Source organism: Paramormyrops kingsleyae, chromosome 17, assembly GCF_048594095.1.
Source record: "Paramormyrops kingsleyae isolate MSU_618 chromosome 17, PKINGS_0.4, whole genome shotgun sequence".
NCBI classification, from domain to species: domain Eukaryota; kingdom Metazoa; phylum Chordata; class Actinopteri; order Osteoglossiformes; family Mormyridae; genus Paramormyrops; species Paramormyrops kingsleyae.
The window spans coordinates 8,823,077-8,840,155 of record NC_132813.1 but is presented as its reverse complement, the minus strand read 5'-3'; the positions used below and the strand labels follow the sequence as shown (position 1 = coordinate 8,840,155).

The following is a 17,079-nucleotide window of genomic DNA, read 5'->3' as shown; positions in this document are numbered from 1 at the left end:
TTAATAAATTCAAATTAACCACTTGTTACACAGCAATTATGTGCCTGTCTGCATTAGGGCTAAACATCAGTAATACACATTTCTTTAATCTAGGTCACAATAAAAAAATAAACTTTCACTTTTCCTTGTAGTTTCACATCTGAAGAATGCTATGGAATACAATCATAAACACCCAGTAACACAGAAGCACAGACTTTCCTCCGTAACCCAAATGAAGCAGCTCATATCACAACCAAACTGAATCTCTGCCTTTACATGCATTAGCAACTTTGCTAATCAAGACAGTCAGGATCTTCCAAGACAAGATGCAGACTAAGTCACTTTCATTAGATTTCCTTTCTCCCTTTCCATTTGTGACACTTTTCAGTAGGCATATGAGAAAACAGAACAATTCAGCAAAGGTTTTACCAGGTTTGCCTACTCTGGGGGTGGGGGAATTAGCTGACCTTTAAAACAAGGACTATACACATCAACGCTGAAGCTTAACTCAAAGGTTACATAATGCATTCAAAACACTGTACTTCTAACAGAATAAACATGTCATTCGGGTTCTGACTCAGCTTGTCTATGGCGAAATAGCTTAAAAATATGCCAAAACAGTTACTTTGTTTCATTTTTAATTCTGAATTATCAGGCTAAATTAACGAGATATAACAGGTCACAAGCAAGTGTGTTGTATTGCGGGGGTTACCATTAGGTAGTCAAGTTTCCAGCCTCATTCCAGACTCTCAGGCTAATTGGCGCGAACATGTGTGTAATGTGTGTGCCCTGCAGAGAACTGGCATCCCATCCAGGGTATCCCTATGTTTCCTGCGTACACTCCCAGCTCACCATAACCCAAGTTGTTATACCCATTTTGGGTATGCTGCTGTATTTTGAAATCTCTGCAATCTCTGCAATTAGAGGGTGGGGGTGCCCACAAAAAAAATTGCTGTTCAACAAAATTTATCATGGGGGCCAAATTTTATCACCGAGATTCTAAAATAGCAGACAGAATTGCTTTTGAATGCATACCACGGTATTATGTCTAGACAGTATGACAGCATGAAGAACTGGATACCACCCAAGCCAATGACAACCACATAAAGAAAAGTCAGTATACTGCCACTAAAGAGACAGAAGCCATGTCCATGTCACTTATTACAGGTGCCCTGTGAAGCCCCTTCCTACCGCTAACACTCTGCTATGATGAATGTACAGTGAATGTGCTGTTCTTGACAGCTCACTGTGAATTGCAAAAACACCACCTGGTGCCTGGATAAGTTTACAGGTTAACTGTTCTGTGTGTCTGACGATGCTGCTGGGCTAATTCACAGCCTGTTATGGTACGAACATTACCGCCTGAGTACAAGCAGATCTGCATTAACGCAATACCAACGCAGCCTTGAGCCACTTCATGTCTCACTTCATATTCCATTCAGGCTTGAAAGGTCAGTTAGAAAACATCTGCTTGGCTAATTATCAGTCCTCGACCTGTCCAGCAGGAGGACATGAAAACAATGCTGACAAGGCAGAGAGGCGCAACATTACCTCATAAATACTCAATAGGAAAAGCAGCTGCTGTCCGACTTAAAGTCACCACGTTCTTATCCATAAGTGGACAATGACTCACTCCTCTTTCCACAGACACAGGCACTATGGTTAGAATTCAATGCCTATCCTACCTGGGTCTTGCTGCTACAGCCTTCATACCAAGACACAGCACGGCAGGTCAGCATTTAACACCAAACTTTTACTATGTAAATTGCATGTACACCACTTATTAATGTTTCTATATTTGCTTATTTCATGTACAATATTGTTTGCTCTATATTTACCATCTTTACACTGATTTATCATGATGCTATGATGCTGCGAGCACTTTAAGTGCGTCGCTGCTATATGCAAACGTTTTCTTCCGTGGGTTCAATAACGTATATCTTATCTTTCAAAGGACCCTTTGCCAAAGACCACTGAACAAGACCATCTTCTGCAGTGTGACCCACTTCATAAACAAAGACAATGAACCCCATCAGTGACATAACCCACAGTCTGTCACCTCATATTACCAAATGGTCCCCTGCGCTCTGGACTCTGGCTTTATTTACTTAGGAGAGATTTGGACTGTTACAAAACAGCCACATGCAAACTCACAGCCCACTCCTGCTAAGCAAATAAAAAAATAAGTGTTGGGGGGGGGGATGATTTTTATAACCGATAATGATAACTGCCAAACCCAGCACCACATGTCAGGCTGTGATACCAGCTTAGAATGATCCTGCTTATGCAGACCATTATACCCATTAATGTTGAAATTCATTAATCTTAAAGTTTTTTATTAACGACGGAGGTCCAGAAGGTTTAACAATTCTAGTGATTAGTGAGGCGTGATAAACAGGAATTCTTCGAACACGCCTGAGCGCTCCAAGTCTTGCCAAACCTCAGCCAGCATCCGTTTCCTCTGCCTCCCGTTTATTCTACCCTGTGAATGAAAGGTCCTTGAAAAAAGGGAAAAAGGCAGCACGGCACCTGCAGCTGCTGTAGTGCCACGCCATTAGTAAACACTGGAAGGAGGAAATGCAGTTCACCAGAGGGGAGCGGTCCAGCTTGAGAGGGTATGCAGGGGTGGCTCAACATTTATGCCACGTGACAGCGTGTTGTGGCCATTCTCGTTTAAGTCCGCCGCTCAGGAACAATAAACGTTTATGCATTTGTGGGACGAGGGGGCCAGAGCTCCGCCCTCACGGTGAGGCGAAGTGCAATAAGAGGCCAGAGGTGCTCAACTGGGAGTTTGGACTCCATTTAACCTCCCATATTAATATCATGGCAAGCCGCATTTTGGTCCCCCATTTTCAAATGTAAAAAAACAACACTGTGTAAACAGCGGAAACAGATGGGACAGCGGCCGATATGTGAACTGAACGGACATTCTCGTTTGCTGATTGTCAGACCGCATAGATGATAAAAAAAAGTCTTAACACTGTCCAGACTGAGCAAAACACAAGTCAGACATACAATTCCATGTATGAGAAAAAAATACAGGCTAAACAAGCATGACAGTTTAAATAACAACTGTAAACAAGACGCGATGGGTTTTCCTAAAAAGCCCTGACAGAGAGCACTGTCTGGGAAGTGATGGGTGATGCTTTTAAACCCGAGACTCTGGGCTGACGAGAGGCGTACACGTTTTATCCTTTTTAAAACTTTTTTCAGTCATGTGACCACAGCGAGGCAGCCAAATGAGGACAGGGTCGAAAAAACGAGTGAGCGAGTCAGCTGAGAAAGGAGTGAAGGGACGTCTGGGTAGATTGTGGGGGAGGGGAGTACTTAATAAGTACTTTAATGCCCCACTACAGTATCCAATGAGTACAAATGTCACTCACTTTTCACAGGCATCTGTAAAGCGAGTAGTGAGGTTTAAAAAGCCTGCAAGTCAAACAGCTGATCAATATCCATTAGTTCCTCCTTTCATGTCATATCACTGCATGAAAATTATTTTCACTTCCCTGCCATTTCTGCCACAAACTTACTCATTTCACCTCCCTGGTGTCTCACCATCCACCCCACCAATGGGATTCCAATACCAATAAAACCTCTGTGCACCAGGACCAGGACCAGGCCCAGTACTCCTTGTATCTACATGCAGTACTTGTGACAGAGTGCCACCACAGCCAGTCCTAAAGTTGACATAAGCAAGGGAGTAAGCCCAGAGCAAACATACAGGGCTGGATGGAAAAGCCACATCGCTGGCTTTTGTGGAGATCCATTAATAGCACATGATGACTGGGCTGGGTGAACAGACTCCTGTCCCTGTAAGTCAAAGCTGTGCAAACACAGATGAGGCAAAAGCTGTGCAAAAAAAAAAAAAAACATAACACAACAAAATAACCTTAGACATTGCTGTACCAAACATCCACAACCTTAAGTACACAACAAATTTAAGAATTACTTTTCGGAGACAAGCCTGTTAACAAATGGAGGAAATCAAACCAATCTGACCATTTATCATGATGTAACATTAACCATGGCAAACATCTCCAGCTGTTACTGGACATTTTCATCCAGGCGTCTGTACTGAAGCTCCCATGGTGAGCGTTACTCCACTAGACAGGCTGTTCTTTATCCTTTCACAGCACTAAGGACTCATGGGAAATTCAGATTGAAAACCAGGGGGAAAAAAAAAAAAAAAAAAAAACAGAAATGACAGTTCAGGTTTCGGACAATCAGAGAAACAACAATCAGTAATCCCAGGAGAGCCAGCGCTAACAGCAAGTCATCCCCACAGACCGACGCACTGGCCTATATTTGCACAGGGATTATTCATCCCCTACAGTGCCCAGTGGGTCTCTTGGACAAATACATACTAATGAATGCTTTACCCGGAGCAGTCATTCATAGCAGAACATCCAACACAGCTGTCTGTGTGCACAGCGTGCCGCTCACAGACTGACTGGAGTCCATTTGAAGCACTGCTCACAAAATCAGGGTTTGCAAATCTGCACCTTGCACCTCAAAAACGGGGAGTGAGTTTCCTTACTAAACCAGTCAAGTCTTTATTGTTAATAAATGGCGGTGTTGCAATAGGAGATACTGACACTGGCGGAAATTGACAAAAAGCATCCCATTGTTGTGTGTGTGGGGATATAGGGCCAGCCAGGAAGTGAAGCGTCTTCTTCAGCCACACCTAAGACCACCCACTGCCATCAGCTCAAAAAAACAACAAATCCAGGACCACTGTTGCTCTTCTTCCCTGCCCCCCACAAATTACTCTAAATTATTTATTTGAACAAGCTGCTTTCACGTTCTGAGTGACCCATGACAAAAAGGACCCAAGGGGTCTGCAACGCCAGGAAGAGTTTAAGACGCAATAATTTTACCTCGATTCCCTGAGTCAGTGACAGCTTTGGCAGCATGATGTTATGTTTTGGAAACCATCTAATTTTTATAAAATGAGGTTGGCCAAAAAAGAAAAAAAAAAACAGGACGTCTTTGGCGCACGCAAGCATGCATGTCTACATCAATAAAGACGCGTCTCTGAAGGAGCGTGAGCTTGGATAAACAAATGTGGCGGCGGGGCTAATCTCCCTGAAGCACAGGGTGCAGGAACACCCGGAAGGAAAGCAGTTTGCGGGGGCAGCTATGTTCTGCTAGAGGGAGATCTGGGAGGGGGGAGCAAGGGAAGCCTGACAGGGGGAGGAACACATCCAGACAGAGGGCCCTGCAGCTGGCCTTGGGGGGAGGCTTGAGATACCAGGTATGAGACACACCAGAACAAACGATTGGAGAGAGAATGGCATTGTCAGGAGAGAAGCAGATGTGTACCAGCAGACAGCCGTCTCCCCAAAGGGCCACATCTCCTTTTGATGTGAAGGTAATACATCGATTACAAAACATGTCATTTACAACCTGGACTGACACACAGTTTACGCGAAGAGGAGGAAATCGACCTAAAATAAACTGCATTAACCAAATCACCTAGCAGTGTCAATCTGACAATCAATTACCCTTCTGGGCCGGCATACAAAATCCAACCTGCCACTCCTAATTCCCCAATTTAATTATTCCTACTACTCATCTGAGGTTTATCTCCAAGGCTACCATTAATTACCACACAACTCAGATCTTCAAGAGTCCAAGCATACCAATAAACAAGCCAAACCATATAGAGCACTGTCTGTGTTTTACGTCAAATCTATTATCCCTTTAGCTATGCACCAGCTGTAAGCTGGGCACAAAGGAAGTTTGAATAAACTACTCAGAAACACTTCCCAGGTTGAGTCAATGTCTGTATTTTTACACAGGTAAGTGCAAAATCTCCAAAGGAATACCCCTCACAGTCATTTGTGCACCACACAAGACACAGAATCCAACTGCACAGTGCTTACAGCTTTGCCCTTTTCTGCTATAGCTGCCCAAATCTGCACCTACCCCATCCAGTTCAAGTCACACTTTGGTGTCAGAGTCCTGCTAGACTGACACACCACCATGGCACTTTGCATCATCCTGGATAACACATAACATTTTGGTAACCTTATGTGACATATTTATAAGCATCCAGAGTCACAAGACTCTCAGCTAACCATTCTACTGGGGGGGGGGGGGGGCAGCCAGACCCATAAAAAAAAAGAGGTCAAATGGGATCTGTAAGCTGCAGGGTCTGCACTTGATCCCAGGAAGGTGGCCTGATAATTAACAACTGAGCCACAGGGTCTGAAATAGCCTGACTGCTTTCGCACAGCAACACTACAGGAGGCAGCACTGTCCAAAATGCCTGGGGGCGCCTGGAATCGCCACGTCACCAGCGGTATGGGGATTAACACAACATGTGACATACAACTTGGATGTTCCAGGTCTGGAACAAGGACACAACATGGTCCAAAAACTCCACAAAAGATGCGTCCACGTTGACAGGTGTTCCTACCATTAGTTTGCACACATGCAGGCAAATGCATACACTACAAAGTATTTCTCTACTTTGTGAGAAGGTTGGCTTTTTGATCCGGAGACAATAAGGTCTGGAAGCATTAAATAAGTCAGGGGTGTTAAACTGAACAATTTGTGCATGCGTATCCCACACCCACTGTTGCATTTGTGACATCACTTGACCTCACCAGACAGATGGAAATTACTGGCACAGAAATGGGCGGCAGGTTATTTTTATATACGGAACCTGTAGGAGTCACGATGACAGAAAAAGCCCACAACCTTACAGCCTAGGGTCAACAGAAAAAAAATCTGTAGATCTGTTGTTGCACACAGTGGGCCCATTTCCCTAAAATGCATGCCTGCTCCCTGGTTCACCAGCAGGCCTATCATTGTAACACTGTCCTCTACCCTGCTGAGTGCGATTATAAACCCTTTAGATTAATCTATGACCAGCTCTCTAGTCAATGTTTAACTCTGTGTGCAGGAAAAAGACTCCTGGAGGTTGTTGCTCTAATTGCCTGCTGATCACAGAACCAGCCCACTACCTGAAACATGAACCGGTTACAGAAAAAGCACTTCCAGGGATTTAATGATCATGTAGAAACAAGGGCTTATGCAGGATAAGCCCCAACACTCACTAAGCTTAGGAACATTTTAATCACAAATGAAGGGGGGGGGGGGAGAGAGAAAAATGCACTCATTAATATAGCTCCAGAGAAAGAAAGAAAATAACCTAATTCCTAATGGTAGCAGCCTGAGACATACTCACTAACAAATTATAACCAGTAACCTACCACTCACATTTAGACAGTTCATTTTAAAAAGTGTAGTTTACAAGACACACTAAGCAGAACAGTAAATTATTAGTGAACTGATGACTTTGTATCTTTAGGGTGAACTTCAAGGTTAAACAGTACTTGTATAAAGCAAAAGGCAAACCACAGGCTACTAAAATGTATAAATTAACAAGCCAAATCATTTTATCAGTTGCCAGATGTCAAGAGAAATTTACACAGCTTTGCTTGTGGGCCTTCAGCATGTTCAGAGACTACGTGCTGCACTACTTGTTTAAGTTGTAGCTATCAGACACTGTAGAAGCTTACACAATGTACTTTGGATTACCAAGTCTGATAATCAGAAATATGCACACTACAAGTAATAAGACTTGTCAAATACTTCGTTTTTTTGTTTAAATACTGGTAAATAGCAAAACAGTACCAAAGAGAAAACAGGTAGCTCCACCAAAGCCTTTGTTTATCTGTCAATCTATCAAACAGCAGTAGTTAGCGACTTTAATATCACAGTGCATATATTAAGCAAATAAATCTACAACTACCAATCTGTGAAACTTAATACGATATAATTACCCTACTGAAAATGTTTATATAACAGGTAGTTAACCTAGTAATAAAAGGTTATAAATAAAAGCTAAAAATACTGCAACTTGAAACACTGCATGTCCATGCCTGTAGGAGGCTTGACAATTAAGAGGGCAGCCAGAGAATTACTGTGATGAATGTCTGCTATTACAATTATACACAACCTTATAATAATATTATTTATAAAGGCTTAATTTTTAATGCATCTGTAGTCCATGGTTCACCAGACAAAAAAACCGAAGCGCCTCAGCAAGAGAAAAACCATTACTAAGAAAGCAGAAAATATTACTGTTCATGGAAGTACTGTCTTTAGACCTTAACCTGTTAACTCAGATGGTAAATTAATAACACAAACAACCACCCATTAAATAACCCCTAGGGACATAAGCCTGTAGTAAGTATTATTTAAACAAACGTCTTAGTAATGCTGTAGGAGTACATGGTACATTGAATAGCATCTCTATATATATATATATATATATATAATTTATTTAAAGGAAAAGGACCTCTAAATAACAGATAGATGATCAGACTTGTTATAGGTAATAAGCTGTTTAATTACCCCATATTTCATCAAAAAAATTTCCAAATGATTTTGTAAATTTAATTTTGACTGACAATTCTAACAGCTTATAGTTGCCTGTAAGATGGTACTTTATTGTATTACCAAACTTAATGATACACAGACCATGTAGACTATCATCTGGAAATATAACAAAACCTTTGTGCAAAAACATGTCCCCACACTTTAGGTTTAAAATTAATTTAATCTTAATTAGGGTAGAGAAAATTCAACACTATTTCTCAGGTTTAATATCAAAAAGACATTTTCTTACTAGACTGTGCAGGTGTCAGATTTATACAGGATTATGCAAGTTCATCCAGGTTGTGCAGTCAAGAAACCAAAGCAATTTTTACATGCTAATGAGAAATCACCAGATCTTGCCATGAAGGTTACTGGTTGAGCCACCTTATATGACTAATAGGATCCAGAACTTCAACAAATTCCAAAATATCAGTAGCAGAGACTGCCATACATTCCACCAAGAAGTTATTATACAGTTTCCCAACCTCAGATTATGACAGGTGGTACTTGTTAGAGGAAGCATTACATTGTGCCTTCGGAGGGACAAGAATCTCACAAACTATACAAATCTAATCCTTTATAAAAGCTGAGTGCTTACAAACAAAAATGAATATTCGTAATTATTTGTCATAAAGCACATGTAAAAAATCGTTTATGAGATATAAACGATATAAAGCACATGCCAGAAAAATGAAGTATTTTTAGAATAAATGGCCAAAGGATTGGAAAAGGTCACTGAACATGATCTCAGATTAAAACATCTCCCAACCCCACCTACATCAGATCACAAACGTTAAACCTCTATATTAACAGGGGGCTGTTTTACAAGGTATGACGGGGATTATCCTAGACATGCTTGCGTCACTCCATGACGAAGGGAATCGCGCCATGTCAGCGGCGTTTGGGAGAACGTGACTGGACTGGCACCCGCAATAAAGCCAGCACAATTACAAGTGCAAGAATGCTACAAGAAGCACGAGCCAGGACTACCCCCTGGGGGGAGACACTCCCGAAAAGGGAGTGAGATGCGCAATCACAACAGCCCAATGCTCACAACAGGGCAGGCCAGCAATGGCAAAAAGGCAGGTGCGCTCAGCCATGCTAGACCAAGCCTTTTGACATCCAGCATGTCGTCCTCCTAATTGCAGAAAAGGTTCTGGGACGCCAAGTCACTCAGGGAATAATGCCAATAAAAGACAAATCTGGAGGACTGCATGTAGTGCAAAAGCAGTCTAGTGTGAGAAAGACCCCTTCACCAACTCTTCACCAACTCTTCACCAACTCTTCACCAACTCTTCACCAACTCATGCGTTGGCTCAGAGCTGCTTTCCTGGCAAGATGTGGCCTGATTCAGAAGCAAGGACCAGAGCCCTCCATGGGGAATTGCTGTTACCCACCACAAAGAAAAAAGAAATTTAATGTTAAATGGGAAGGGGGAGAGTGAAGCAGAGCGCTTTAAATGAGAGACTAACCTTGCACTTACATCGCATATAATACCTTATGGAGGGGGAGGAAAAATATACCATCACACTAAGGAGCGTACTCTGAATTTTGGCAGCCCCAGAGGAAAACACGCTTAGGACTTCATTATCACTAAAAACAGCCTGGACAAATTCAAAAATAGAAAACTCTCCGTAAGGTCTGCCAGAGCAAAAGCATCAACGACACAAAGCAGCATGACTAATATCCGTCCCCAGCCCCCAAAATCCACTGTGAATACCATACAGCAGACCAAGCCATGGCAGCAAAGCAGCTCTGGAAAACTGTGGCTGGTGAACCGGGCACTCCCATTCCTTCACCAGCACACTGACCATGCCTAAAGAGGGTGCTTGCCTGTATGAGGTCATGTGACCAACGTAAGCAAGCAGAAAGGAAGATGAGAGAGCTGGCTGACAGCAAAAGGGATTTTAGGCACAAACTAGACAAACATAAACAGTAACAGAGAGAATGGCACTCAAAAAACTGGACCTATTTGGTGGAATCTCATGCATTCATCTGTGTGTTACATGCAGCCATACCTGTTACAAGCTACACATCACATGGTCGGTTCGCACAAAACTTTGGCTCATGGGCAGTTCCTGCATGAGAATACTCTTGATATTCTCAGAACTTCACACCATCCAAACACCATCCATCTAAATAGGGCAAAGAGCTGACAAAACCATAAGACACAGAAGCCTGCTGACTAAAGGTGTATGAGATAAGCTGAACTAATAAATGGGCAGGCCATGACAACTAAGTTAATAATAGATATTACTATAAATAAACACCTTAATGGCCTAAAAGGAATAGGCATGACCTCTTGCACTACACTGCATTTTCAGTTTTGTCTGCAACAGTTGCACCTGTCCTCTCTGAAGCTGCAGTCCTAGCAAGTTACAATTTAGAATGGGTTTTAATGCCTTGGCAGTAATTCCAGGGCATTTACCTACTATTACTGTAAACCTATCCATAATTTTGACTATATTTTTACAAATATATGAACTGTACACCTTACCTTTGGTATTGTGCTAATCCAGTGAAAGTCCGTCACCCATGGTATTTAAAGTACTACAATGATAAGATCAAACTGGAAAAATAAGCGAGTATGTTCTTGTAAACAACTCCCCGGGTCAAACTTGATATTGCAGTCAATGGCAATTCTGTTGGGAAGTACTGTTGCCTCACACCTCCAGGGTTGGAAGTTCCAGTCCTGCCTTCATGCTATATGTGTGTGTATATGTGCATGTGGAGTTTACATCTTCTCCTAAAATAATGTGGGTATTCACCAAAAATTGGACTGCAAGAGGAAAGTGAAAAGACCTGCAAGCAGGCTAACTGGTGTCTCTAGATTGCCCATAGTGTGTGCACTATGGACTCACACCCTATCTAGGGTGTACCATTACGCTACTGCCTATGTTGCAGGAGATCCAGGCCTCTCCATGGTCTTGTAAAGGATAACTTGTTGGAAGATGGACAAATCAGATATTTCTAGAAGGATCTTAAAAGCACAATCAAAATAGAGACAAATCTACATTAATTGTGAGGGCCCAGGTGAATGGTATTTGGTGCAGTTTCTGTATATTGCACTATTAATAACATACTTCAAATTTAATACACATTGCAGCCTGTTCCTTTCATCCTTTTGAATTTCCCATCTTCCCTCAATAACACGTTAAATAAAAGCTTAATATTGTTGCCAATTGTCAGGATGTTATGTATTCATTGAGTTTCAATATTCACTTAACTAACCAGGGTCACAACGTTCCTGAGTAAATCTGAGCAAAATCTCAAAGCTGTTTCATACTTTGCACTCTAAAATGTCAGAAGCATCTGAGCTGTGAAAACTGTGCTAAAATAACTACTGTATACATTACAGAACATAAATATGATGATTAAAAAAAAATCTGCATCATTCCAGAAGTTTAGCTGTATTTATTTTTATTTGGCAGCTACCACAAGCATGATAAACACCAAAAATATAGGGACACCTAATGTTCAAAGTGTCACAACTTTTAACAGCCTAAACAGTCAAGAATGAGGTAGGTAGAAACTGGCAGGTTAAAGCTGTTCCAGGAAGACAGATCCATTTTCCAGGAAGACCTGCTGGTTTGGTGGCTGGTACATATAAACATTGTATGGACGACCGGTGTCAGCATAATGAGCAATCTGAGTAGGTTTTTCTTCTTTATATACATATTACCCCTGTCCTTTAACAGTCTGCAGTCAGCAGATTTTACTTTCACCAGCACACATTTCCTTTCACCACCCATATGTGAGAAAACACCACAGGTATTAACTTTGTTTTATAATGTCAATTTCACAAGACAAGGAAACGCAAATAAAATAAAATAAATAATAATAATAAATCAGGTGTGAGTGAAATCAGGGAAGTCAGAGAATCTGCTGGAGCACAGGCCTTCAATAGTGGAGTTATGTAGTCCTCATCTAGAAAACCTACTGTAACAAACATCAGTCCAACCCAAATAGACCCTGTAATAAAAGATTGGGATTAGTGGAATCCTTACCATGTCTCCAAGGGTCTTTTGGCTCCACAGCTCCAGAAACAATGTCTTCATCTGAAGGGAAAGTCACCCTTTTGCCCCCATGCTTGTGTCTCTCATTGTCTTCTGCCGTTGAGAGTGCAGGGGTTGTCTCTACTGCAAGGGGTTCAGAAGGCAAACGGCCTCCCTCTTTATCCAGGGCCCTCCTGGGTTCTTTTGCAGCAGTGCACATATCCACAGGCTTAGCAGCTAGAACGGATACATCCTGGATACCTTCCTGAACCACCAGCTCACCTTCCTGGCAAGGAGACTCTGGCTCCAGCACGCCGCTTTCATTAAGAGTTAAATCCACACCAATGTCCATATCTCCAAAATCAGCATTTGGATCAGCTACTATAGAATCACATCTGCTTGCTTCTTGGCATGGATCAGAGATATCCAAGTAGGAGACGTAAGACACACTGGGAATGGTACTTTTCCCATTCCCTGTTACCTCTTCTGTCCTTTGGTCTTTCTCACAACCAAGGTGACCGTCATTCAACCCACATGGCCCTGCGCTGTCCACAGCCGCGGTCCCAATTCCTTGGTTTGACACCTCTTCTTCCATGACTTGAATGTCCTTCCAGGTTATAATGTCTTCTATTTCACTTGATTTGGCACTGCAAAAATCTAGGACTTCTTGGCTGTTCATCATTTCTAGCTCAAAAAGAGCAGACAAGGGTGTTCTTGCCTTGTCTTCCACTTCGGTAGTTACTATATATTCCTATTCAAACTAATGAATCTAACTGTCAATATCTGGGGAAAGTGGACGTGGTTTTACCCTTTCTTTCAATGGAAGTCCCGATAAATGTGGCTGCCAATCCAATTATAATAACCCCGTTTACACGCGGAGGCATTTAAAGCTATTTGAGTGCTTTGCTAGTATTCTGATATCAACGACTCGAAACTTTTGTAAACACTGGCCTTCAGGGGTACCGTTGGAAATTTACATAGCAATCGCCAAGCCAGTTTCACATTTATATGACTCTATAACCGAAGACAGACCTCAATGGCGGTCGTTACTACGCCAACCATGGCTTGCAAAACATCTTAAAGCGTATAAATCCCAATATACATGAGAGGGAGACCGAAACACCGGGGAAAATTTCCTGTCAAATCGCGATTTGGCTGCAAGTCGGCGAAAGGCGAGGCTGTCCGAGCAAACGTTCAACCCGACCGGCCAAGTAATTCTTGTTAACGTTAATAAACGGATTTGATTTACCTGCGTGACCAATCGGTTAAAATAAAACTATACTGAACAATTAATCACAGTCGATGTGCAGAGGGACGGCCTCAGGCAGGTATCATGTTTTTTTGTATGTGCTTTCTCTCTCGAAGCTATTAGCGAGGCAGTTTGTCGCCCGGCAGGTAATTCGCGTTCCTCGAGGGTCCTCCTGAAAAAGTCAGTGCCCGGCTCTTCATACTCTGCTTCCCCTCATCTTCCTTTTATTTTAACTTATATGAGCGAAATCCGTTTCTTTCTAATTCGTGTCCTTCTCCAGAAAATGTGTGATGAGCCTCGGGTCCCACGAACCGCCGCTTACATGACACCTACCCAGTTAGGCCATTCATCCTCGTTTTACGGGCTAAACGGGCTCTTTTGGTCGGTACCCACATTCTGTCTACAGAGCAAGAGGCGATTCAAAAGGTACACGTCCCCCCCCCCCTTCTCCGCCGATCAGTTAAAACGTGTCGCATCGCATCTTTCGGCTAGGCAGGGAAAAACGCAGGCGTCATTGGCATCACGGCATCGTTTCCTATCCTGCTAAAAGCTAGAGGCTGACAAGAGTATTCCTTACAAATGGCTTTAAACACTCAGGCGTAAATGGCTCCCCCCCAATTAAAACAGATTTATTTTTAAACGTAACTGGATATAAACGAAATTCGTCGCATAGTACAGTCGGCGCCGCGAAGGATACCTGTAAGGCGTACAAAACCTGAATTTCTCTCTCTTTCGCTGCCTTTACTCAAACTACTGTTTGTTGTCCCCACGAGCGCACGTCATCAGAGCCGTAGCGGGAAAATCTCGCCGGTTTGGGAGCAGCACTTTCGTCGCGCGCGCGCGCGCTCGAGGAGTTTCAGTTAAACGTGTCACAGGTCGTTTGAATCGCTCGTTTAAAATAAATGGTAATTTAATACAGTGGAATTTCACTATTAATGACATCGGCGTTGCGCGCGTGCTTCTCCTAGTGCGGATGTTCGTGGTGCGTGCCGCACTTATTCTGAAGTTGGATGTCGGCCCATCTCTCGTACAGTATCAGGTTTCGTATAATAAACCGTGACATTTTTTAACATCTGTTTATTGGTATTTTAGTTAACAAACTGCGCGTGCAATATACGAGTTTTATTATATTAAGTGTTACAAAATACAGAATTTGCACACACAAACGCAGAATAACAACAGAACAATACAAATGCGGTGCAACGAAGATCACTTTGGACGGACGTATATACGACCAGTCAGTATGTATGTATGTTTATTTAGTTGAAATTTCAGGCAAATGACAAAATAATGGCAGTATGAGTATGTGTGTACACGAGTTATGTAGGCCATGAAATGTTAGTGCGGTGACACCCTTGTTTTTTTTTTTTAGTTGGATTGAAACGTTCAAATACCGTCAGATACCGTCATTTTTATATTCCAGAAATATAGGCTACCAAGTTTGTAATTACTAGTGGTTGTGTATGTCTAAATATTTTAAAATAATGCAAACAGCGAATAAATTAGCAGAAAAAAACTAAATAATAGGTAATTCACTCTTAAGATTAATTTATATAAAAATCCCACGTCTTCAAAGTATCCCATCTGGCATCAGTTTAAACATTTACGAAAAATAAACGGTTAATTGTGATCTAAACCGATTTTTTCATAAAGCATATGCCTATACATAAATAATACTTAATGTGATTCATTTTATTTATTTATTTTTTAAAAAACGACAGAAAATCCGGAAGTCAAAAGGAATGTGCTCGTCAATTTACTAGGAAAATCGAAACACAAATGAAAAAAGATGCAAAAACTACAATTTCCAGCAGAGGGCAATGTTTTCAAACCCTCAACACCTGACTGTCAGATTGACGTTTTCATTCCTCCCAAGATACCGTTCCTTATTTAGTTGCTTTTCAAATTGTTCACGCACAAAGTAATTTATTTCAACCTTAAAATGTCCCCTCACTGAATTATATATTTAAACGCATTACCATCTGCTCCATTTCGTTGCTTTGACAACAAATACCAATACAGAAATAACACAACTGTAAACCTTTTCTGTTAACTAACAAAATAATGCCTTGAACAATTAGCTCGTTTAGAAATTTTAGTCTCCTTTTGGGAATGCCATCTTCATTGACAATTAGCCTACACAAATTAAACAAAACCAAAAATACCATGTATATTAAACATTAAAACACTCATATCACTCGAAAACATGACATGGTGTGTGATTGAGAGCAGTTAACATTGGATCCAATTACCTACAAAACTATAAAGTTTATTCTTAAAGATAAGGTTTCTTTTCATGTTATATTTACATTTATTTAATTTGCAGACACTTCATCCATGCTTTATATGCTACCATAATTGAAGTACCTGCATACATTGTCTGTCATGTAATTATTTCTGAATTACAGTAAATTCCCCTTAAAGGCAGATTCTATGTAATTATGTAATTACAAGTATATGTTGTTCATAGCCTCATATATCCAAAAGAGGATTAAATTTAGTTTTCTGGGGGAAAAAAATCTGTTACAAGAAGGGATTTCTGTTTCAGAACTATATGGAAAGTGAAATATATACACAAAGTACTAGCATTAACAAAACATATTTCTTCTATCTGTCAGTCACTATTATACAAGAATAATCCTTGCTTTATAATCACCACATTCAAAATCTCATCTGGTTTATGCTACTCAATTTCCCATGAGCCTTTGCAGGGATGGGAACAAGTCACTCGTAGGCGAGTCCGAGTAAAGTCTTAAGAATAAAAACATTGCAAGTCCGAGCCATGTCTCAAGTCATTTGCACTCAAGTGCAGGTCAAGTCCAAGTCTTTCAATCAGTTTTGCTGAGTCGAGTCACAAGTCATCAAATTTGTGACTTGAGTCTGAGTCAAGTTGCGAGTCAGTGACCCTAGATGGTGCTTTGGGCAGTACTGGTCGAAGTGAATGTACAGAATGGAAATTCTATATACTGATGATGATTCATGCACAAAAATAATTCGTTAGAGCTAGCAAAACATTAAAAGTGAAAGCGCTTTATTTTATATTGTTTCTTTGAATTTATTGGATAATAGCGTGAGAAGTGAAAATTATTCAGGAATTTCAAATAAGAATCTTTGCATTTTTCTCTGAGGGGACTTTGGAGACCCATTGCCCTCACTTTAATGTAGTTATTGATTTCTCTCCTACAAAAAAGGTAAATGAATGAAATCAAGTTAGAAAGAATAGTCAAAGCAAAGAGTTAAAAAATGCTGACCTATAAAAACATGTGATGCTGTTATGTAAAGTGTTTTTGTTTGTTTCTGTAATATATAAAGTCAAATTGTAAGAATCACATTTTATAGACAAAAATTTTGCCTGCATTTGTCAACCATGGCAGCTGGTACTAACACAGTACAAAATATGAGCTCCAGCAGGAAAAAAATGCAGACATTTCTAAAACATAAATATGCCTTGGAAAGAAAACAGGA

At 41.1% G+C, this 17,079-nt stretch overlaps 1 protein-coding gene across 1 annotated transcript in view; it reads right to left on the bottom strand.

The window, feature by feature from the left end:
* The window catches only part of ppp1r37 (protein phosphatase 1, regulatory subunit 37), a 32,631-nt gene extending 18,076 nt beyond the window's left edge, over positions 1-14,555 (bottom strand). Inside the window, exon 1 of the mRNA XM_072701094.1 lies at positions 12,378-14,555. Within this exon, the coding sequence (XP_072557195.1) occupies positions 12,378-13,047 (670 nt within the window). The 5' untranslated portion in view covers positions 13,048-14,555. The remainder of the gene's footprint in view (positions 1-12,377) is intronic.
* Positions 14,556-17,079: the final 2,524 nt, after the last annotated feature.